Below are 24177 nucleotides of genomic sequence, written 5' to 3'. Positions count from 1 at the left end.
AATGATTTTTTTAATTAAAGTCTCTGAAGCTCACAGGGGCAGTTCTACCCTGTCCCATAGGATAACTATTAGTCAGCATGGGCTAATGGCAGTGAGTTTGCTCTGTTGGAGAAGCGTAAGTGACAGATTTGAACTCCTGGTGACTTTATGTAGAACAGAACAAAACTTCATCTGCTCCCGCATCATCCTCACAAGTGTTTGCATGTAGCTACGTGTTAATCCCACCAATGGTTTCACTGGCCCTCTACTTCACCAAACACAATGTTCTTCTTCAGTATGTGGACATCTCCTGAGACCACCCCAAAACAAGTGAGCTAGCTACTGTTCTGCTTGTCTGTCTTAGTCTGGAAGCTCTGCTGAAACCCCTGTATTCTGGGACACCTCCCAGTAGCTAGCTTCCAGCATCACAGCAACATACAGGCCACCATAGTAGTCAAACTTGGCCCAGAGTTATGGAAGGCCTTGCATTCTATCTCTAAACATATGCTCATAGGTTAAGCGAAGTTTGAGGGCACTTTGAATTCTTGTGAAAGGGTATTTGATACTTTTCATTTTTCTCTGCTTTGATAATGAATATCTATATTCAGGACAGGAGCATAGCTGATTTACAACCGATCCAAAACCCCCAAATGGAGAGTAGTCCCGTTCCCTTAATGAAGCTCAGCCTTTGCTTTAAATTGTTTGACAGGTTGCACAAAAAGAAGTCTTGAAATGTGTGTTGATTGATGTACTTATAACCTACTTCTGGGAACATCAATACAGTCCTATGCTACACCAGTGAATTTTTGCTCAAACTTTCATAAGTCAGAGAAGCACACTGAGAGTTTGATATAAAACTGAAGAACAATGGTTTACTGCCTAATTTGTGAAGTGTTGCCTCTTCTAGTTGGGCTAATTTCATTACTTAGAAGAATAAAAAATGGGAGGATGCTGACAGATAATATTTCTCGCACATTAACTGAATGTCAGACACTCAGCTAAATGCTTTAAATGCATTCTCTCGTGTGCTCCTGACATCTTTTTGAAATAGGCACAGTTTTTTCTCTCTCTCTCTCTCACTTGTTTCATTTTTTTGTTCATTCATAACTTGCAAATATTTCTTGAGCTGCTACATGCCATTCAAAGATGAATGAGAATATCATCCTGTCCCCTAAGAGCTTGCTGTCTAATGGGCAGGCAGACACGTGAGCTAATAATAGGGTGTTCGTACATGGGGCTGGTGACCACAAAGTCAGCAGATCGACTTTGTTCCTAGAGGGAAAAGGATACTCTCTCCCCCTGGAAATGAGGACAGTGTGGAAACCCACAGGGCAGGTCCCCCTTGTCCCAGAGGGTCTCTGTGACTCAGAGGGGACGCCATGACAGGGAGCCGTTTGCATGGGTGTGCTAAGGATGGCCATTAATGTGGTGGAGTGACTAGCTAGTGTATTTTATCAGTTCTTGCTAACGTTACTTTCCTCTCTGATCTTCTTCGTAATGCTACCCTAGACATTCAGAATCAAGACTTATCCCTTCTCAGGTTTAATGAGGACATGCTTAAGTGAAATGTCTGAAGTTTGCCTCTTCCTCCTGCAATTCATTTGCACACCACTATCTTACTAACCTTGGGCAACTATCTCTTTTCTCATGTCTTGTCTTTGTTCATAGCATCTAGATCCAGAATCGTCCATGGTTTCCCATTACCATCTCAGGAAAAACCCCAGTCTCCTTGCCCTCCAGGCCTTCCCTAGTCTTACTAAGATGTTCTCTTCCTAGTGCCCAATGTGAACCTGTTAACACAACCATGTATTCCTTGGGGAAGGAGCACACCGCTAATTTATAACCAATTACTGCAATGCATGCCATTCCCCATGGCACATAAAACTTTGCTCTGCCCCAAATACTTCCCACCCTAAGCAAACCTGAACTGAATTGTAAGCTCCTTGCAAGCAGGGATTGTCTACCACATGCTCACTGTTTCACCTCTCTTCATAAATCAGGTAATGGATTGGCTACAGTCATTGCCCAGGAAACAGTGGCTGAATCAATAGTCAAACATTATTGAAATAATGGAAAGGAACTTCAGAAGGACATTGGGCCTCCACTCAAGTACTCCCTCACGCAAGAATACTTTCTTCTATTAAATTGGCATTCTATGATGCTCACCTTCCCAACAAAACCGCTGAAGACAAAGCGGGTGAATAAGCAAATGTGGTGAAGAAAGCTGATGGTGTCAGGCTATCAAAAGATATAGCATCTGGGGTCTTAAAAGCTTGAAGGTAAACAAGCGGCCATTTAGCTCAGAAGCAACAAAGCCCACATGGAACAACATATCAACCTGTGTGATCACGAGGTGTCGAACGGATCACTAAAGACAAATGGGTGCATAAGCAAATGTGGCGAAGAAAGCTGATGGTGCCCGGCTATCAAAAAGTATAGCGTCTGGGGTCTTAAAGGCTTGAAGGTAAACAAGCGGCCATCAAGCTCAGAAGCAACAAAGCCCACATGGAAGAAGCACACCAGCCTATGCAACCACGAGGTTTCGAAGGGGTCAGGTATAAGGCATCATCAGAACAAAACATCTTACCATAGTGAATGATGGGGGGAGTGCGGAGTGGAGATCCAAAGCCCATTAGTAGGCCACTGGAGATCCCCTTGCAGAGGGGTCTCAGAGAGGAGATGAGCCAGTCAGGGTGCGATGTAACAATGATGAGAAATACAACTTTCCTCTAGTTCCTAAATGTTTCCTCCCCGCTCCCACTACCATGACTCGAATTCGACCTTGCAAGTCTGGCTAGACCGGAGGATGTACACTGGTACAGATAGGAACTGAAAATACAGGGAATCCAGGGAGGATGAGCCCTACAGGACCAGTGGTGTGAGTGGCAAAACAGGGAGGGTAAAGGGAGAATGGGTAGGAAAGAGGGAACCGATTACAAGGAACTATATGTGACCTCCTCCCTGGGGGACAGACAACCGAAAAGTGGGTGAAGGGAGACGTTAGGGCAAGATATGACAAAATACCAATTTATAAACTATCAAGGGCTCATGAGGGAGGGGGGAGGGGAGAGGGAGGGGGAAAATGAGGACCTAATGTCGGGGGTTTAAGTGGAGAGAAAATGTTTTGAGAATGATGTACAAATGCGCTTTACACAATTGATGTGTGTATGGATTGCTCATAACAGTTGTATGAGCCCCTAATAAAATGTTTTAAAAAAAAAGAAAGAAAAGGAACTTCAGTTCTTAGATGCAGAAGTATTTATTTACTATAATTACTGAACCCATTGTTTATTAGTGTTCTTATCTATTTCCCTTATCTATTTCCAGGAAAATGTCTCCTAACCAAAAAATGACAATAGAAAAGACATTTCCATTCTATTTAGGATTTATCGTTGAAAGATGAGTACTTTGACAGTTTTCCTTGGCTGTTCAGCAGTATGGCCTGCTATACAGAAACGCGAACCCTCCTGATTAAAGTGGCTTTAGTGATTTTAAGAATCAGGGGGAAATGAATACTCTTGAAAGACTAGGTATTTTCCTGAACATAGCACATTTATTGCACAAAATCCCAGAACCCTGAGTTAAAGATCCTCTTTCATAATCATCACAGCTGAGTGGAGGTTGGCTTTTACAGGTGATATTTAATGACCTCCGTTTTCTTGAGGATAAGAAGTCATTGTAACAGTCATGTCCTCTTCAATGCTACCGCAAAGTTTCAGAGGGCTTCCAAAAAGGATCCATTGTGGGCATTTCTACTAAAATGCTATAAATAGTGAACATCAATGTATAACTCAGACAAGGAAGAGATGTGTGTGATAAACTGACTTGTCTCTAACTTGTTTTTTTTAAGTTAATTTCCCAAGAGAGACATGTGGGGGCCTAGTGGTTAAGCACTCGGCTGCTAAGAGCAAGGTTGGCAGTTCAAACCCCCCAGCTACCCTGTGGGAGAAAGGTACAGCAGTCTGCACCTATTACAGCCCTGAAGACCCCCGGGGACCACTCTACTGCATCCGTCGGCTCACCAGGAGTCGGAACCAAACAAACAAATGGAAACTGAAACGTCATGGGGAATTAAATGTCTTTTTTGTCTACAAATCTTTGTGGTTGCTCTGAAATTTCCTTTAAATAGTAATACAACAGAGAGAATTCATTCCTGCCTCAGCAGTTAATAAACTATTTTGATAATTATGTGAATGCTGAGGACTAGCATGGGCTCGTACTGTCATGGTGTAAAACATGAAATTACTCTTAAAGAGTCTGCATCCTGGGTCAATTCCTAGATAGCGTGTCGATGTGAGCTTGGGAAAGGTAGTTTACTCTTTGGGATCTGTTTCATCACCTGTAAAACAGGATGGAACAACACCCACCCTGCTAAAGTCTCCCTGGAGATGAAAGTGCACAAAGGAGACTGGCCTGTTTCTGATGAAGTGCCAGCCACAGGGGGCTTTGTCTTTTGCTACTCTAAGTTTTGCATTGTTGTTGTTCTTTTTCCTTCTCTTCCATCACTCCATGTGTCGTTCTTGCTGCCAAAACATGTGTTCTTTACATGTGATGCCATCACCCTGCCATGCATAAAAACCCAGGATGTAAATCCACTCGTGTAAGTGCCCTCTTCTTCATGTGAGGGAGCAGGCTGGGCACAGCCACAGCAAGGGTGGAGGTGAACACACTGGCTCTCCTGAGGGGACCTCATTAGTAGATGGCAACTGAAAAAACAGAATCTTTCTCAACTCCCTGCTATTAAAAAGGGGCGGGGGGAAGGGGTGATGGGCACCCACTTTACAGGTTCTGGGCAGTCACAGCCCAAAATCCATTTGCAGGGTCTCACTTAGATTATGACTCCAGTGAATTCCCTCTGACCATTGACCATGGACATGAACAGACAGAAAGCAGAAGTGGTTCGCTTAAAATTTAACACAGTTTTCTTTGTTCTCCCTTTTGGCCTCTTTTAAATTTGTTCTGGTTTCCAAGAACCCCCAGGGGCCATTCTACCTGGTCCTGGTCCTCGGGGCTTGCTGTGAGTCTGAACTGACTCAAGGGCGGTGAGTGAGCCAGTATTGTTGTTGGAGTTTTTCTTGCTGTTGCTTTGATTTTTGGTTCATCTATGTGTTTTTCCTTATATGAATCCAGGATAAGTAAAGCTATAAAGACAGTAACTGGATGAATAGTTTCTTGGGGTTATGGCAGCAGAGGTTTGGAGGAAGTAGGGATCTAGTAATAATGAAAAGAATAAAATATTCTAAAATTTATTGTGGTAATAGTTGTACAACTCTTTTTAATATGTCTAAACTATTGCATTGCATGCTATGTGAAGTGTATGTCAATAAAACTGTTAAAATTTTGAAAAATAAAAGAACTTGTTTTGAGGAAAAGCTCTCTTAAATATTTTCTATTGTGTGGAGGATTTATATCTTCTGTCAACACTGTGTTTTGCATAGATACTATGTTGTTTTACATGTAGAATCGAGTTTAAAAATCTTACTTCCTATACTCGTGAACAAATGAGGTTGCAGCTTACATGGTTGAGCCTGGTCCATGTACTCATATAAAGCAACATTTAAATACCAGAATAGGAAAATTAGCCTCAGAAAAAAAAATCCTGTAAATTGACAATACAGTAGAGCACACATTAATTTGCATATATTATCCTGCCCAGCAATTTGTTTGAGGCACCCTGAATCCTCAGAGAAGAAAAACACTGGAGGCAGGAAAGAGTAAACGGAAAGACTAAAGACAGATGTATGAATGTTTGAACCATTTTGCTTTTAAGCTAGCAATCTAATTCCTCTCGTGAATTCTGGGTAGATAGAGAATTTCAGTGGGCTTCTACTTTGCTGCAGGGTTTACTCCATTTCATTTTAATATTAATCCTCTATGACATTAACAGATGTCATTTGGCTTCTTTGTTGTTGGGAGAAATACACATCAGGGCTGAGACTGATTTGCAGAGTGTGATTGGCAGGTGAATAGAGACCTACAGTCCTGGTCCAGAGATGTGGTCAGCTGGAATAGTGTCACAAAAGAAGCAGTAGCAAATATGGTGACGGGTGTTAATGGGAAAGGCCAGGTAGACTTATGAAGCACTATCGCCTTGGGGAGCCCCAAGAATTATTGAAACGTTTGCAAAATTCACTTTTTGCACAGCACATTAAGGGAGATATGAGGCTTCTTGGTTTTTAAGGAGGGAGTCTACTCAGAGGTTTTAGAAAAGCTCATTACAAAAAACATTATATTATAAATATAAATACTACATTCACTGCCAGCTTCCAATTATGTTAATCCTTAATACCACTCCAAAAAAGGCTATTGTATCAGAGACTCGAGTTCCATCTGCATCACATTAAAAGGAGAGTGCCCAAACCAAACAGCATCAAACCCCCTGCCATGGAGTCCATGCCAAGTCAGAGCAATCCTACGTGGGGTTTCCCAGGTGGTGATTCTTGATGGAAGCAGGCAGCCTCATCTTTGTTACCTTTTAACCACCGACTTTGCAGTTACATTATAATTGGGTTAGGCTCAACGCCTAACCACAGCCTCGCTCAAACTCACGGCCAAGGACCGGATTCTGACTCATCAGAACCCTATAGGACAAGGTAGAACTACCTTTGTGGGTTTCTGATCCTGTAAGTCTTCACAGGAGTAAAAAGCCTCATCTTGAGGAGCAGCTGGTGGTTTTGAATTGCTTACCTTTCAGATAGTAGCCTTATTTGTAACCACGGCTGCACCACTTGGTCTCCCTAAAAGGAGACCACAGCCCCTATAAAATGTACATTTGACTGAAACAAATAACCTTAACCTTATCACCTTCAAAGTACTCTCCATGACACTTAATACATTTGTCAAATCTGTGATTCCATTCTTGAAAACATTTTTCAGACTCATCTGTTTGGATGGCTGATAGCACCTCTCTCATTTTTTTCCTTCACCTTTTCTACTTCATCAAATCCTTTATCTACGTCAAATCCTTTCATGTCCCTCTTCATTTACAGAAGCAAAAAGAAGTTGCACAGAGTGAGATCAGGTGAGTAAGGTATGTGTGGCAAGAGAGGCATATGGTTTTTTGCCAAAAACTGGCACACTGAGATGGTTGTGTGAGCAGGTGCATTGTCACGGTGGCAAAACCAGTCCCCCATCTGCCACATATCTGGCCTTTTTTTGTTGCACACTGTTATGCAATCTCTTCAGACCCTCTAAATAGAAAGCTTGATTAACAGTCTGACCTGGTGGAGTGAACTCTAAGTGTCCCTTCACATCACATCTGGTTTTGAAGGGATACATCCTCATATACTATGACTTATTAATCCAATTTTTCCCCAGCCATGGAAGTTTTAATAGTTCTTTGCATACTTGAAAAGTATTCATATTTGCAGAGGGGAAAAGGCCAAGATCGACTTTGTATGAATCACAAACACAGTTGTTTCTTGTTTTTGTGTGTGCACAGCATCCATAGTGATTGGGAAATGGTGGTGTGAAATGGAGCCTTGCCTAGAAGGAGAAGAATGTAAGACCTTACCTGATAATTCTGGATGGATGTGTGCTACAGGCAATAAAATTAAGACCACAAGGGTAAGTTCATCTATTTCAAATGTCTAGTGCATGTTACAAATGCTACTATTTATCTTTGCACGGTGTGAACAACATGCAGGGAACCCTAAACAGGGAGCCATATCTCTGACAGCAGACAGTCTTAACTATGCAGATTAGTGTTTATCCATCAAGGAAAAAATGGAAATTGAACTTGGCTTTCCCATATTGAGCATTTTAGTGTTTCTGTTACTGGCTCATAAGTAAAGCTAGGTCACCAGAGCCCAAAGAAAGAAAACCAGTGAGAATTGTTTTGATAATTCAACCATTTATTCTGAGAAATTCTACCATGCTCAGAATAGAAAATAAAATAAGGGACTTAATTCATTCCAATGGCTAGCTGAAAAGATTGGCATCTAAGAAGACCCATTATCAGATGGTTCTTTAAGGAAATATTTTGGTGAACTTTTGGGGAAATGAAAAAGTTTTATATAGTGAATAATCATTCCTTATGTTCTCTGATTGTATCAGGAATGATCTTCAAAATATTTGAGATTGGTATAAATATTTACCTATCAAAAAGTTAACGAGAGAATTACCATGTGATCCAATAACTGCAATCCTAATGTAGATATACCACAAAGACTTCAAAACAGAAATATAAAAGACAATGTTCATAGCAGCACTATTTGCCATAACCAAAAGGAAGAAGCAGCCTAATTGTCCATCCACAGATGACTGGATAAATAAAATGTAACACATACCTAGTGGAATCTTTCATAAGACGAAAGGAAGTTCTTACACATGCTAAGATATGGATGAACTTTGAAAATATTCAGTTAAGTGAAATAAGTAAGTCAGTAAAGTACAAATACTACATATCTACATATCTATTATATAAAACACCTAAACTAGGTGTGTGGTGCTGTTGGGTACCATCCAGTAGATTTTCAAAGCATAGTTACCCCACATGACAGAGTCTAACGTTCACTCTCAACGTTTTGTAGACTGAAATATTTATAGGAACAAGTCGACCATCCCATCATTTACCCTAGGGAGCTGCTGGCTGTGTTTGAACCACCAAACTTTCAGTTATAGCCAGGATGCCTTAGTTAAGTATACAGCCATTGTAATCAAGTCAATACCAAATGATAGCAACCCTTTTGTGTAGGACACAGGAGAACTACCCCAAGGGAGCTTCCAAGTCTGATAATCTTTACTGTAGCAGACTGCTAAAATTGTCTCCTGGAGAGAAGAGGGTGAATTCAGACCTGCTTTTTGTTTAGCAGCCATTGCATGACCAAGTCTCTCGCAGGCAGTACGCAGGGACCAAAATGCTTTAGTCCCAGGGCAGGTAAGACAGAAGAGGCAACGAAGACATGAAGCTTAGCAGACATTGAGGTTTCAGTTAAGGATGATGACAAAAGTTAGGGATGAACTAGATGATGGCTCCGTATATGATGAACATAATCAATGGCATTGAATTGTATGTGTGAAGATTATGGAAACTGCAAATGTTTTTTTTACGTATGTCTTTACTACAGTTTTTCAAATGAGTTATGTGTCAGGGGAAATATACACACCCTCACCCTCACTCACTGCTATTAAGTCGATTCTGAATCATAGTTAACCTGTAAATCCGTGTGAGTTTCTGAGACTGTAACTCTTTATGAGAGTAGCGAGCCTCATCTTTCTCCCACATACAATCACAGAGGACTTCAAAAAGTTCATGTAAGAAACTAAAAGATAATGCAATTTTCCACATACTTTTTAATCCCCCGCGTGTGTGTGTGTGTTTGTGTGTGTGTGTGTGTGTGTGTGTGTGTGTGCAGGTATGTTCACACATAATTTTATGGTGAAACTACCCAACTCATTAGATTTGGTCTCATGATGTCATGATACTAGAGCAGGTAGAATGGCCTGATTAGACCACTATTTACCCTATATATGCTGGATCACAGGAAGTTGTGATGGTCTGAACGTTTTCTAATTAGGGGTGTTGTCTTGGGTTACTTAAAAGGGTAACTATTTACCCCCTAATACAAATCACTATCGTTACCACAACTATGGCAGATGATAGATAGATGATAGATAGATAGATAGATAGATAGATCAGCCCGGGTATGTATACATACACATGTATTTTAATATATTACTATGTATTTTTTGTTTAAAAAAACATGTCTACCAGTTATAAATCCTAGTCTGTAAAACATTTTGTCCACCAAAAGGGTAGCTCAAATATCAAGAGTCGTCTTTGATGTGGCTCCAAGATGATGAACCTTCATTCGATCCTTTTTCTCAACATTATCTTCCTGGAAAATATTTGTTTTTACAAATATTTTTTGTTATGCAAAGATGTCTTCTGCTCTGTGGTAAAGAAATCCAAAGTAAGCTTCATAATAGCATCTAAGACACTTTTCTGTGTAAAATATAGGAGGGCAGAGATTTTGTGTGTCAAATTTGATTGCCTGCATTAGCCACAATAACCAGTAAGCGTCTGTACCTTTCGACTGCAGCAGGGATGCTTTCTGAACCACCCTGGCTTGTTAACACGTTCCCAAGAACCTCAGTGTGGATTATTATATTTCACTTCGAGGAAAGGCTTACAGCAAAGAATATCCAAAAATGAGCCCTGTCTGTGCCACTCACCCACAGGAAGCATTTTAATTAGTCGGTGGAGTGTAGAAGTCACTTTTCTCTTTAGTAGTATTTTCTTTAAAACAATTATATTAAATAATTTGAAGATACCCTCACAAGTTAGTTTGTTTAAGCCACTCTAAATTATGGACAGGAAAATCACATTAAAACCACCTTTGTTCTAAACACTTTGGTGATACATTTTGTATCAAATCTCCATCACCTATCCCTAATTGATCATTGTTGATAGGCAGTGGACCTTGCTCATGTGGTGTCTAATGCACCTGAATCTCAGTAAAGAAAAAGAACACAAGTCAAATCATGTCATGGTTTAAATATATGTACTCCCAAGAACTTCAACTAGGAAACTCTTGGAAAGATAGACTATAAACTCACAGAAGTACGAAATTGTTATTGCTGCCCCTTTTTGGTGAACTATATACTTCTCTTTTATTTGGCCTCAGTAGAGTGAAACCCATTGGGCAAATTGTAAAGGCACTGTAGACATTGTCTAGCATCCCAGAAGTGCTGTGCCCTGAGTCTGATCATGGTGTTAGAGGCCGCTGCACACTACCTCCTTGGGCGGGCTGCGTTCAATCTAGACAACCAATAGCAGAGGGGAAGTGAATAGCCATTCCGGTGGAGTTGGAACGCACACGCAGGACCTGCTCTGAGGTGCACATTAAGTTCAAGCAGGGAAAAAGAGCCTGCTCCCCAGTCGTGTGAGCTGTACATGACTCACCCCAGAATCCCCAAGTCTGTCTTCTGCGAAGGGAAAAGACGCTGGAGAAAGCCACTTTGTATGTCTTGAAAGAATTCAAACACTTCCAGTAGCGCACGTTCTCTCTCCTACCAGCCTCCCCAGAAATTCACAATGAAATAAGCACCTGAAGCATGAAACGTGCCAATTCTACCTCGATGACAGAGGCAGGAGCTGTCTCGGTGTCCTGTCAACACTATCCCTTACAGCATATGCACTGAAAATAGGTTCCGTAGTCATTTTCATTAGATGCCTTCTGCATTTTCACCATCGAAGCACAAATCTACCTGTATCTTTCAAGTATTTACTCTAGTGATTTCTCTTTTAAAATGCTTAGTTTAATTAGGAAAAAAAAACACAACTAAACTAAACCACTACCATGCAGCCAGGGGCAGCTCCGAGCCAGCCTGTCTGACAGCATAGAAGCGCTCCGGGTTTCTGGCATTGTAACTCCGAGAAGCAGAGACAGCTTGGAGCAGCTGGGGGCTTGAGCCCCTCAGAGGTAGTTTAACTGTGAGTCTTTTGACTTCGTTGTTCTGTTCTCATCTAAGAGAGCTCCTCTTTAGGATTAAAACGCCAAACTCACCGCCATCACGTCGATGCTAGCACAGAGCGACGCAAGCGCACAGGCGAGAACTGCCCCTCTAGGGTTCGGAGAGGTGAGGCTCTCGGGAACAAAAGGCCGCAACCTTCCTCAAAAGAAGGAACGGGGCCTTCCCCCCGCCGAACCTAAAAGTAACAACCCAAAAAAAAAACCCCAAAACAACAACCCCCCCGCCTTAAGAACGAATTAAAAGTTAAATAAAAACGAAAAAAAAAAAAAACAACTTTGGCCCGCCAAAGAAAGCCCAACAAAGCAAGGCAACCAAAAAAAAAAAAACGGGTCAATGAAACTGAAAAAAACCAAGGCAACCAAAACGGTGGGAAAAAGGGCCCCAAACCAAAAAATTAAAAAAAAAAAACCTGGGGCCTCAATTTTTTTTCTTCTATGTGATAAAAAAAAATTCACCCAAAATCTTCCTAAAAGAGAAATCATAAGCTGTAATTCTCAGTCTTTGAAATGTAAATATTTGCTTAAATAAATGTTTTGGGTTTTTTTAATTTAATACAGAAACAAAGATGGCTTTGAAATGTGATCAAATTTAAAAATGTTTTATAATGTTCATTTTTAAAAGAGGATATAAGGTAGGAATTCAGTGTTTCTTCTAAATGACCAAATATCCCTAGAATTTGAGATAGCCTGGGTATCAGATCTCAATCAAAATAAGAACCTTGGGGAGACTGGATCTGGGTGACAATTGACTGGGCTCACAGTAAAGAGGAGGAAAATATAAGGGTAACTAGGCAAAGATTGCCCCAGAGGATCTTTTCGTATGCTTTTGAGACCTGTTAATTGATTTATTTTCTTTATGCATATATATCAAGAGCATAAGGTTATAAGGCAATTCTCATATACTTGGGAACAAATCTATGCCTGTGCAGTCAGGGACAATAAATTAATTTAGAATGACAGAATTTTCCATAGAGGAAATGAGTCATTTGACAATGTTGTAATAATTCATAGCTAAAAACTGAACAAGAGTTGTTTAATGAAAAGAAAAGAATGCAGGTGAAACTGGGGGGGGGATCACTTGAAAAGAAATAAACAGCAGAAAATTAGGAGACCATCAGCTAGTACAACACCTTGGAAGAATCAAATAACTAAAATTCCATCTAACTAAATATACAAATGTCTACCAGACTAATTGGAAAATCAACAGTTTTATACAATGTTAAGAAAGTCAAGATATTCTATGAAATGATGAGAGTTAGTGGACCTCAGATTGCCTACTGTATGCTCATGATATAGAATGGAAGTTTTTGTGACTGGGCCACCCATCTATGGCCACTCTTAATTTACATATAGCCACTCATTCTAATCTCACCCGGGAGGTTTTGTGTTCTTACTGGCATGGTAAGTGTCGGCTCTCACATCTTCATTATTCTGTCCCTCAAAATCCTTCCAGGTCTGACATGTGGTGGGAGTAGGCTCTTTAAAATTCTGACCTCTAATTCTGCTGTTTTAAAAAAAAAGAGAGGCTTGGAAATGAATAGAAATGGGGAGAAACCCACTTATATTATCATAATTGCTCCTTGGTCCGAGTGGACGTATTTGTATCTTGACCTAATAAATAGAGCTAAGTGTCGCCGCTACATAAACATAGCATGCTAAGGTCTTGACCCCATCACAGTAGGCACGACACAGGCCCTGCCTGCCCTGGAACAAAGCCTAGTTAGATGGGTATCGATAAGAGAAAGACCATTTGGTTCCATTTTATAAATGTCACATTCCCCCTCCTTTTGGTAAAAAAAGAGGGCAGTGAAAACAGAGGGTGATTGAAACCATTGGGATGTAGAAAACCATTGGAAGGATCAGTCAGTTGCAAGTAGAGGAAAAGAAAACGACACCTATAGAGATTTCTTCTACCTTCTAAGCCTAGTCCAAACAAAATTTGAATGTAAACTTTTTATCATTGCCCTGCATCACCCTAGAAGCTTAAAACAAACTCCCAGACCCTGACCTAAAAACACCGTATTTCTGAGATATATGGAAGGATTAAGAGATGATGAAGAAAAAGGCCGTATTTCCCACAACTCTAGAGCCATCCAGCCTGTTAGACTCGTGGTTTGTGCTCTCAGTCAGTGTACCTCTTTGCAGTGTCCTTTCGATTACGAGTTGGAGGGCCATGTTGAAATGGAAAAATCGCACCTACAATTATAGCACTCTGCTCTTCATCACTCTTGAATACTTGTCCTTCCTTGAATAGACCACTTCCTCCCCTAAAAAGACCTCCCTTCTTCTTAAAGTTATGTGGTCTAATCTTGGCACTGCTTCATCTGATGCCATGTCTCTTACAACAAAGTACACTCCACTTAGAATGACCTACGCAGTTCAAATTTTCATCAGAGAGACTAAGGACTGGCTATATAATTTACAGGGACCCGGGCAAAAGGAAAATTCAAGGCCTCTGTTCCAGAATTATCAAGAATATGAATATGGTGACACATCTCATTAATCTAAGTATGAAGCTTTTCGAAAATCAGAGTCTTGTGCAACTGAACAAATCATATCTCCACAAAGGCGACCCTGCATAGACACTACTCCAAGAAGCAATCTCTTCAGTTGTTGTGAAAATTAATACATTGGTTAAAATATGGTGGCCTGTTGGAAATGGAGAGCTAACAACAATATCGACAAGAAAAAATAAAATGTTCTAAAAATTGATTACAAAGATAATTGCACAACTCTTCCTAATATGATGATTAAGCTATTGAATTATATGATATATGAAGAATATGCCAATAAGAATATGGGAGTCTGTCAATAACCTTTGCTCTTCATTTGAGAACCACTGGTCTAAAGTTTTGGTGGGGTTTTGTTTTGTTTTTTTCTTTTCTTCAGATCATTAAGAAGCAACAGTCTAAAACTTTAAGATACTCTCATCTTCTATCTCATCGTGTGTGTGTGTGTGTGTGTGTGTGTGTGTGTGTGTGTGTGCGCGTGTATGCCTTCTTTTTGTAGTTTCCTCCCTGAAATTTCTTTCTCTCTTTGCTTTCAGATTCACCCAAGAACCTAATGGAAACATTTGTTATCCTAGTGAAGGAAAATTAACCCTGCAGAAAATACTACATTTTAAGAATTCAAAACATCTTACACATTTACAAGCCAAATGGATTTCTTATTTGCACTTTGACTGGTTACCAGATAATTACAGAGCTTTTACTGGGTGTAACAAAATAGCCTATCTGAGAAGACTTGGAATTCTTGGCAACACCGTGGAAAGTGGGTTTAAAAAGGGGGCAGGGCTTCTCAGTGGAATTTTTTGTGATTTTGAAGAACAAGCAACTATCTCCTAATTTGGATCTATAATTACTTTGTACCATTTTAAATATATGTATATATAATATTTTGAAATATTATATATTCTCTTCAAGAAATGAACAGTACCACAGTTTGAGCGGATGGTGTACCTCTCTGAATTTTGCTTTTGTGGGGTTTTTTGGTTTTTTTGGTCACTTCTTTTACTATAAGCAAGGAAGAGATGTGCCCTTTGGAGAATTCCGCATGGCACTCATCCTGGAATACCAGCTACACGTGTGGACTCCTGGAATTTGAGGCATCATGACATTACTAAATCAAGAGCTTCCTTCTATTTCTACCGGATGGTCCAAGGAAGCATATCAACCTGGTTTATTGCTTTCTACCTTGTGCAATACTAGCATGCAAGCTTGGCTTACATTAACCATACTTTATATTCAATTGATATAGAATAACCGTTCTAACCTCTTCCAGGAAAATAATTTTAGAACTACTAGCTTCTCCTAGCTTCTCCACAGATAAGAAAGTGAGGATTCTGATAAGAAAGAGAGCTGCTCAACCATGCTATTAAGACTGGCAGAGTTTTGGCAGAATTTGGATCCCCGTATTAATTAATAATAAGCCCTGTAAATACAATGTCCTGAGGCTTTGTATAGCTGTCCTTTACTGCAGAAACGTCCTCTGGTTCTCTCCAGTTATCGTTAACTGCCTAGTGCTGTAGCAACCAGTCTGACCATGACATCCCTTTCTGTGTTTGCTTTCTTTGTTTCTGAGTGTTCCAATCTCTTCTGGTGAGAGGGGAAGGCTGTGAAAGCGATGGATTTTCAGAATGATCTGTATGACCAAATGTTGGACAGCCCTATTAAAGTGGTAACTAACTCCTTTTTAAACCTGTTTGTCCTCATTTATTTATCATTTATTTTCCCCTGCTCAACTTTAACTAGGTCTAGAAGATCCAACCTGGAAACTTCTAGTCTGCCAGCCTTCCTTCCACAAGGTCTCCTTCACAGACCCTGTTTCCAAACCCAGTGCTTTGAAAACCAGAATCCTTTCTCTAACTGCTTAACCCTCAGTCTCCAAGAGGGAATCCAAGTCCCGTTGTTGAGTTTCCATGGTGATTTCTTAGATGATACGGACAGGACACCTTTCTCAATACACAGGATGGCTCATCTTCCCTTCCTGAGAATGAGTTCGCAGACAGTTCTAATTACAACACATCTGTTGAGATTCTCCTTTACCTGGGAATAGAGTACGTTTACCCTCTATTCCTATCACCTGTCCTCACATCTCTCAAATATTTCTATTTTTCCTCAAAACCTTTTCTCTGGAATATAAATCATTAGGGTCCATTATTAACTTGGCAACACAGCAGATTCTCCTATCTCAACTCCTTAATGTTAATGTTCAGATAAAATCCGGGGTTCTTTATATATACCAAGACAGCCTGAAATCTCATTGAACATAAAAGCAGACTAGCCAGGTGGATTGACTCTACACCGTGAAGGCCTGTAAAAGCATCCAGAGATGGAAACAGAGCCCTCGTCATCACAGATTTCTGGGTGAGGCTTCCTGAGCACATTCAGGAACATTTGCCAGATGGTAGTATAAGAGTATGAAGATGTAATAGCAAATTGCCATTTCTGGAGGTCACCATCCAGTTCCATTATCTGTAAACTTTGGAGTAAAACTGAAATCATAAACCCAAAGAATCATCGAAAATAGTTTATCATACAATGTGGAAGAAGAATTGTATGCTCAAATGTATTAGTAGAAAATATTAAATTAAAAGAAAAAAGTAGCCGAAATCTTTTCTGAGGGATTTTTTCAGAGATTCTGATACACCAGAAGGCACGGTGCATGTTCAAGGAGAGCGACTAGACTGGGCTGAGCATCCGAGCATCAGTCAACAAGAGACTCTTAGTTTCTTTTTAGTCAGTGTGCTCAACAGCTGCCCTTTAAAAGACCTGGAGAAAATAACAAGGAAGAAAATGCACATAAGAATCAAGCAATGATCTAATAGGGCATTGCAAATATTTGTAAATGTCATCAAACTCAATTCAGATTTATCCAAATTGTGTGAACTTTAAAGTGTGCCAATGTGTGGAATTCAGTAGCTACCATCTGCCTATTGATTCTGAACATTTATGGTATAACAACTATATTACTTATTTCTGGTAATAAAGAGCTCACTGTGGTATGACTAATATTGACTTAAGCTTGTGCAAAAGTACAGTGAATTATATGATTATTAAAGCAAATGCAAAAGATTTCATTTGGGATCCTCATAGTAATGGGAGAATTATGGCATATTTTGTCAGAAAAATGCTTATCAGCATGAGAGTGTGTCTATGTGTTGACATTTTGGTGTGATTAGGTTTAGCCATTAATGGATTTGGCAAGCACATTGAAAAGTTCACTGCTTGCCTTTTTTCCCTTATGGAATGATGAAGAACATTTTCGCCACAACACAACATCTTTTTCTGTCAAATCCAATGTACCTCTCACAAAGCAATATAGCGATTTTATAGTGCAGTGTATTATGTCAGCCTGCCATTGTCGCTGATATCATAAGTTATCGGGGATAAAACATTGTTTATTTGAGGAGATACACCACAATTCTTCCCTGCCTAGGGTCTGCACTCGTTCATGGGAGCTTAAGTATCATATCACAATATGAGTTTCTCTCTAATTAAGCTTGGCAGTTCCATTCCCAATGAGTTTTCTGGATGAAATGTCATTGTCTCTTTTCAAGAATTGTCACCTCCTAGATGAAAACCTTAGTTCTGGCATGCAAGTCCCCTCCAGCTTGTTTATACAGATAAGAAAATAGGATGAGAGGAACCTTGTTGTGCAACTAGTTCAGCAAGGCATGCGGCAGCTCAGGACGAACCACAACCCAAACTAAACACAACGCTGCCGCCCAGGGACCCTCTGTGGTTTCTGAGACTTTAGCTGTTTACTGGACTAGGAAGCCCAGTCTTTCTTCCACTGAGCTGCTGGTAGTTTTGAACTGCCAGCCATGCAGATCACAGCTGAACGCATAACCACTACACCATCAGGGCTCCAGTGGCAGTGATAAAAATCTCCACCTCCCAGTACCCATAGGCATACAGAAAAGTGGTAAAACAGAATGGCTTACATATTTCAATGTAAATAGAGAGGAAGTTATTCAATGCACATGCTTCTGCCACCCCCAACCCCCCAAATCTCTGCTTGGTAAGGATTTTGAATGAATAGGTCAAAATTTGTTTTTCCTGGTAAAGCAAATCAGGGTCATTTTACTAGCTGCCACAGCATCTTCTCATCTGTGATCAATGAGTGGTGCTTTGACTGTTTTTGTTTGCTTGCTTTTTATCTATTAAGGTAGTTCATTACATTTGTCTTTTTTCTGAATGCATTTGTTTTAGTCGCTGGCGAATAGATCACTAGACAGAATGAGAGCACTAGCTTAAGAGATCCTATTAGTCCAAGCAGTGTTCTCCCAACCCCCATCTCCATCTGCTGTCGATAACTCAAGAGCAGACTCGCAGGCGTGTCAGGAGGAAAAACTCAGGCCAGACTACCTGTTGGATGGACGTTCTCAGCCTCAACACAGAAAAGATGGTGGAAGAAAAGCCACGAAAAAGATCCTGTTGGTTCCAGCAAATCTCTTGGAAAAGCAGGAAGCCTTATCAGGCTCTCAAAGCCACCCAGGCAAAGCAGATATTTTGGGAAAGGAAGCAACAGAGGAATGGGAAAAGACTCCGGGTTAAGCAACTCAAATAATTCCTGGTGGGTTCGCAGCTACAGCAACGGGGCCGAGTTTGCATCAGATGGTCAGAAGTGGAGCCTCACGGCTTGGAAATGTCGATGAATATTCCTTGGAGGAGCACCTGGGACGTTTGGTGTCATTTCCTTAGGAAATCGAATTCATGACATTGCTTTCCCAGGGAAGCATTTCCAGGTTGTCTCGATTCTTGTACCCTTTCCATCTCTTTGTGGCCCATCACACTACCAAAAGTAAAGTTGGAGATAGGGTTGCCTGCATATCATGGTGAAGGCATCATTCTGCAATCCGGGAGCTTAACTAGACCCAAAATATCTGAAAGCACATTCGTGGAGGCTTGTATCTCTGTGTTCTGAATGGTCATCAAATGTCTTCCAAGAGATTCCATTTCTTGGTCTTCAGAAACCAGAGGGGAGGAGTCAGTGGACAGTGTAGATGGCAGGCCCCTCCCATATCCCAGGGAGAAATTCCAGTGGTTTCCCAGTGGCACTCCCAGAAATCAGCATGTGATAAGGCTCTCCGAGACCCCTGCAGCAGTGGGCCAAGCTCCAGGACACACTTGGCCTGAGGGTGTTCTCTTGGGAAGAACTTGAGATATAATTAGAAGTTCAAACAAAAGAGCAAAGCAGAAAATCTCAACCATTATGCCAGAAGTCTGGCCATGTAGTTTTACACTGTGGGCTAGGATGGAAGTGGCTCCTTACACTTAATAGTGTCTGCACTTGAGATTTTTAAGGCCTTATGATTGATTCGAGTGTAGTTCTCAAACAGGGCATAAAGGCATATTAGGAACTAGCCAAGCAATACAAGTTGGCCAAGAAGGTTTCCTGTTAATGCCCAAGTACATGATGAGGATTCCCTCTATTGTTGCCACACTGGGTCAGGTAGCCAGGTCTTCTGATTTAGAAGAATCCAGAAAAGCAAATGCTTTTATACATTCTCCAATAATTAGTGGGTTTTCAAGCCCCTCAAACTTGGTTACAATCATGCCTGAAAACGCTCTTCTGCCTGTATGGCACCACTTTGTAAATCTAGCTGAAAATGACATGATTCTTACAGATTTGCATTTTTATGCACTTCCTCTGGAGGAGTAAATGTGATGGAGGCACAGCTCATTTTCAGGCAATGGCACATGACCGCCACATAAATTACACAGAGCCAATCTTCCGGGCACTGCAGTGGACATAATTTTCCCTCTATTGAACCCACGTCAAGGTCACAAAGGGGCCGACCACTGTACTTACATAGAATAAATAGAGTAAGTGTCCATGGGTTTCAGTTTGGGCGTGACCACTCTAGTGTAGGAGCATAACTTGGGACTGAAGAAATGCAGTTTAAGGGTGGTGGGTCTCCCCAGCTGGTGCTAAAAATCTTGAAAAGCTCATCCCAGACACTGGTTGCTCAGTAAAAATGGCCTTATGTGGCTGCTACATGTCACACACACCTTCCTCACACGGTATTGTTTTGTGACTCTCCCGCTGATAAATGGCCACCGTTTACATCCCTAACCCATGTAACTCAGTGCACATCCACGGGCATGAGTTTGCTCTTCCCTCTGGAGCCTCCTCATGGTGACCATATAGAGAAACTTTCAGGATAAGGGTCTTACCCTCTTTCTTTCCTCACTCCTGCTTCTCACTTCAGTTACAAGCACAGCGCTGCCTCGGGTCTCTGCCCCTTTACAACTCAGGACTAAAGACACTGTATGGATTGCAAAGAGCCCCCAAAGGACCAACTATTTGCTATGCACCTGCAACCTAGGGAAAGCTTGAGACCTCTATTAGAAAATAGGTTTGTTTAATGGAGACAGTTATGCAAACTTTAAAGGTCTTGGGAAAACTAGGGATAATAGAAATGTTTTACAAATGTAAATACCGTATATACTCGAGTATAAGCTAACCCAAATATCCACCAAGGCACCTGATTTTACCACAAAAATTGCATTAAAAATGTGTTGAAGAACTCATCTTATACATGAGTATATATGGTATATAGGTAAGCTATTATGATTCTCAGATAACTGTTATTGCATTTCATCTATTGTTAATTAGCACTGATTCAGGGCTGGCTTCTAGTTACCCTCTGGACAACAAAATATGCTGTTAAAGCACCCTCTGTCAGTGTTATTTCCCCAAAACCAAAAAACCAAACATATTCCCTTCAAGTGGATCCCAATGCATAGCAACCTTAGGACAAAACAGAACTGCCCCTTTGGATTTCCGAGGTTGTAAATCTTCACAGGATCAGAAAGCCTCAACTTTCCCCCATGGAGCAGCTAAGAGGTTTGAACTGCTGGCCTTGCCATTAGCAGCCCAAATCCATGACACCACCAGAGCTCCTGTTAGATTCCCCAGCAGGCAGAAATAAGTAAATAACATCAACAACAAAACCCTTACAAAACAAGTCAAAATACGACATTACACCCCCGTTCTAGTAAGAGAGGAGCCTAAACATCTTTGCTCAGGTTCAGGGATTTCCCCAACTTCTAGCCCCACTCACCGTTGTTTTCTTTCTAAGGCACTGGAAAATGAAAACATAACCCACCTCTGAGGAATGCCATTCACACGAGCAAATTGCCTCATCTGTGAGAAGGCACCCTGCTGGTGTCCAGAATGTTTATCCAAAAACTTGAATTGCTAAGGGCCAGAGCCATCTGGAGTTCAAGGTGATCATCAACATTGTGGTGAGGCCACTGCCCACACTCCACTATTAACTATTCAGGTTAATAGTTAAGCAACTTCACACCTAACCCGATTCTGCAGAGGTGTGATTTTTCATGCCCTCTATCATACCCACCTCACTCACACAGACAGAGTAGAAGCAGCCTTTTTGTTCATTCACTAGTACCTAATATAAGTCGGGCACTTCCGACCTTCATTTTGAGGGAAGTAGACAAAAACCAAAGCAAACATATAATTATAGATCATGATGGATGTGCTGAAAGAAATCAAAAGAAGCTAAGAAAGTAAATAAGAAATCACTGACTTTTTATTTTATTTATTTATTTTTAAGATCATTTTTGGGGGGCTCTTACAGCTCTCATAACAATCCATATATCAGTTGTATCAAACATATCTGTACATATGTTGCCATCATTATTTTCTAAACATTTACATTCTATTTGAGCCCTTGGTATCAGCTCCTCTTTTTCTCTCCCTCCCACCCCTTGATAAATTAGAAATTATTGTTATTTTTGCATCTTATATTGGCTGCTGTCTCCCTTCCCCCACAGTTTCTTCCACCCCACTCTCCCCACCTGCCACCTACCTTCCTGGTATCGCTACTCCCATTTCTGTTCTGGAGGGGTTTATCTGACCTAGATTCCAGGTGTCCTGAGCTCTTATCTGTACCTGTGTACATGCTCCTGCCTAGCCCACAGTGAAAGGCAAGATTGGGATCATGATAGTTGGGGGTGAGGAAGCATCAAGGAACTAGAGGAATATTGTGTGTTTCATCAGTGCTATACTTCACCCTGATTGACTCATCCCTTCCTTGTGACCCTTCTGTGAGGGACTGTTGCATTGTCCACAGATGAGTTTTTGGGTCTCTGCTCCACCTCATTCTCCATAATATGTTTTATTGTTTGTTTTATTTCTTTAGGTGTTCTGATGCCTGTTACCTGATCCCATCAACACCTCATGATTGCACAGGTTGGTGTGCTTTTTCCTTGTGGGCTTGTTGCTTCTCTGCTAGATGGATGCTTGTTTAACTTCAAGCCTTTAAGACCCCAGATCTTTTGATAGCCAGGCACCATAAACTTTTTTTTAACCACATTTGCTTGAGCACCCATTTTGTCTTCAGCGATCTTGCCGGGAGGGTGAGCATCACAGAATGCCAGGTTATTAGAATAAAGTTTTCTTGCATTGAGGGAGGGCTTGAGTAGAGGCCCAAAGTCTACCCATTTCCTCAATGTATTGCCATATAAATATATGTACATAGGCCAATACCTCTATTTTTATGTATTAATCTATTTACATAAGGGCACACCTATGTTTATACTTTTATCCATAGCTTGTCTTCCTAGGAAACACTGACTTAAGATGAGTTAGTCACAAAAGACCCTTCAAAGGAGGGAGCATTTTGACTGAGAACTGGGTGTAACAGAAACAATCAGGCAGAGAGTCAGGGGAGGATGGAAATGAATTGCTGAAGAGGGTGTTGTAAGTGGACATATTAGTATGTGCAAGGCCTTGGCCAAGAAAGAATATGATATGTTTACAAAATTGAAAGAAAATTGTTTTCAATATGATGTCCAAGCAGAGAAATTGGAAGCCAAGTGGCATGAGATTGGGGACCTAACCTTAGAGTCAAATCATAGAGTCTGTGGATTATTACAAAAAGTTAAGAATTTGTCTGCATTATAGTAGGAAGTCATCATAAAAGTTTCTCAATTAAATCATGACTATCTGATATATGCTTATGGCAGACACTGTAGTCATTCATCCCGACCCTTCCATTGTTCCCATCTATGTACAGGGCAGACCAGATGTGCTAACAAGCTAAGGGAGCAACCAACAACCATTGACAGTTAGGACTTGGCTTGTTAATCACCCATCTTCCTTGCTCTCATGTTGGAGAATGCCTAGTCCTATTTTATACCAACGTTTTCTAGCAGAATGTTCTACAGTGAGGAAATGTTTCATACCTGAGCTACCCAATATGATAACACCTAGTACCATGTGGCAGCTGAACACCTGAAAATTAGTATATGTAATTTAGGAACTGGTATTTACTTTTGTTTAATTTGAACTATTTCAAATTTAGGACAGGCACATGAGGTTTGTGGATACCATATAGCACAGCACAATTCTAGTTAGTCTTCCAGAGAGCTCCCAAGTAAATTTGAGCCTCAGTTGCCCAACAACTGTGTAGCTTCCATGAATTATATCCCTACTTCCTTTTTAGGGGGTGCTAGGTTAACCTGTCAAATTAACTAGTGTTAGTGAAATCATTGTGCTATGGTCTTCATATAGCGCTAACCAACCTCAGGTAATGTTTTAAGATGGCCACTCGGTTTCCAAGATAGAGAAGGGAATGTCAGGGCATGTAAATCAAACTGAAAGAAATAGTAAAGAGCTTTTTATACTGATGTGCTTAGTAAGCTTATGTGGATACTTACCTTGTCGGAGCCTGAGGACAGAGCATTGCATGGAAGAACTCATAGCTCAGATTCAGTTCTCACCCACATTAGTTGATTGCTGTTCAGCGGAGGGCCCACAGGACCAAGGGTATCTTGATGAAATATGCACACAGCTGTCCTGTATCTCTTAAAGGTGTGTGGCTAGAAAGTTTTAGTTCTTTCTGATTCTGCCTGTTCCTAAAGTCATAGTCTGATGATCTGTGAATAAAATTCTAAGTTAATTTACTAACCAAAAGTTTCTAAATTCAGCTCTTATTCCTAATATTTTTGTTTGCCAAGTATTAAAGTAATTATCGGATCCTAGTAAATGTGCTCATTGAGGGATTTTTGTGTGTGAATAATTAGGGAAATAATTACCAGGTGATTACCAGGAGGCAATTTTAGCTAACTGAGAAAAAGTCATGCCAGACACCTTTTACATTTGGTCTTACTGTTTTCTTCAACTAGTCTGGAAGATTTTTCAAATGATGGGCATAATTTCTTTATAAATTAATAAGGTTTAAGTTTAG

At 40.6% G+C, this 24177-nt stretch overlaps 1 protein-coding gene across 3 annotated transcripts in view; it reads left to right on the top strand.

Annotated features, from left to right (window-relative positions):
• The window catches only part of TAFA1 (TAFA chemokine like family member 1), a 686648-nt gene extending 670996 nt beyond the window's left edge, over positions 1–15652 (top strand). For all 3 annotated transcript variants that reach the window (XM_004702420.2, XM_045289970.1, XM_045289971.1), the window contains 2 exons: positions 7421–7545; positions 14503–15652. In XM_004702420.2, the coding sequence (XP_004702477.1) occupies positions 7421–7545; positions 14503–14520 (143 nt within the window). In that variant the 3' untranslated portion in view covers positions 14521–15652. The remainder of the gene's footprint in view (positions 1–7420; positions 7546–14502) is intronic.
• Positions 15653–24177: the final 8525 nt, after the last annotated feature.

The sequence above is a fragment of the Echinops telfairi genome, unplaced genomic scaffold (genome assembly GCF_000313985.2).
Source record: "Echinops telfairi isolate 266 unplaced genomic scaffold, ASM31398v2 ScPeMD7_31;HRSCAF=116, whole genome shotgun sequence".
Taxonomy (NCBI): Eukaryota; Metazoa; Chordata; class Mammalia; order Afrosoricida; family Tenrecidae; genus Echinops; species Echinops telfairi.
The sequence above is the reverse complement of the archived record's forward strand: the minus strand, read 5'-3'. Positions and strand labels throughout refer to the sequence as shown.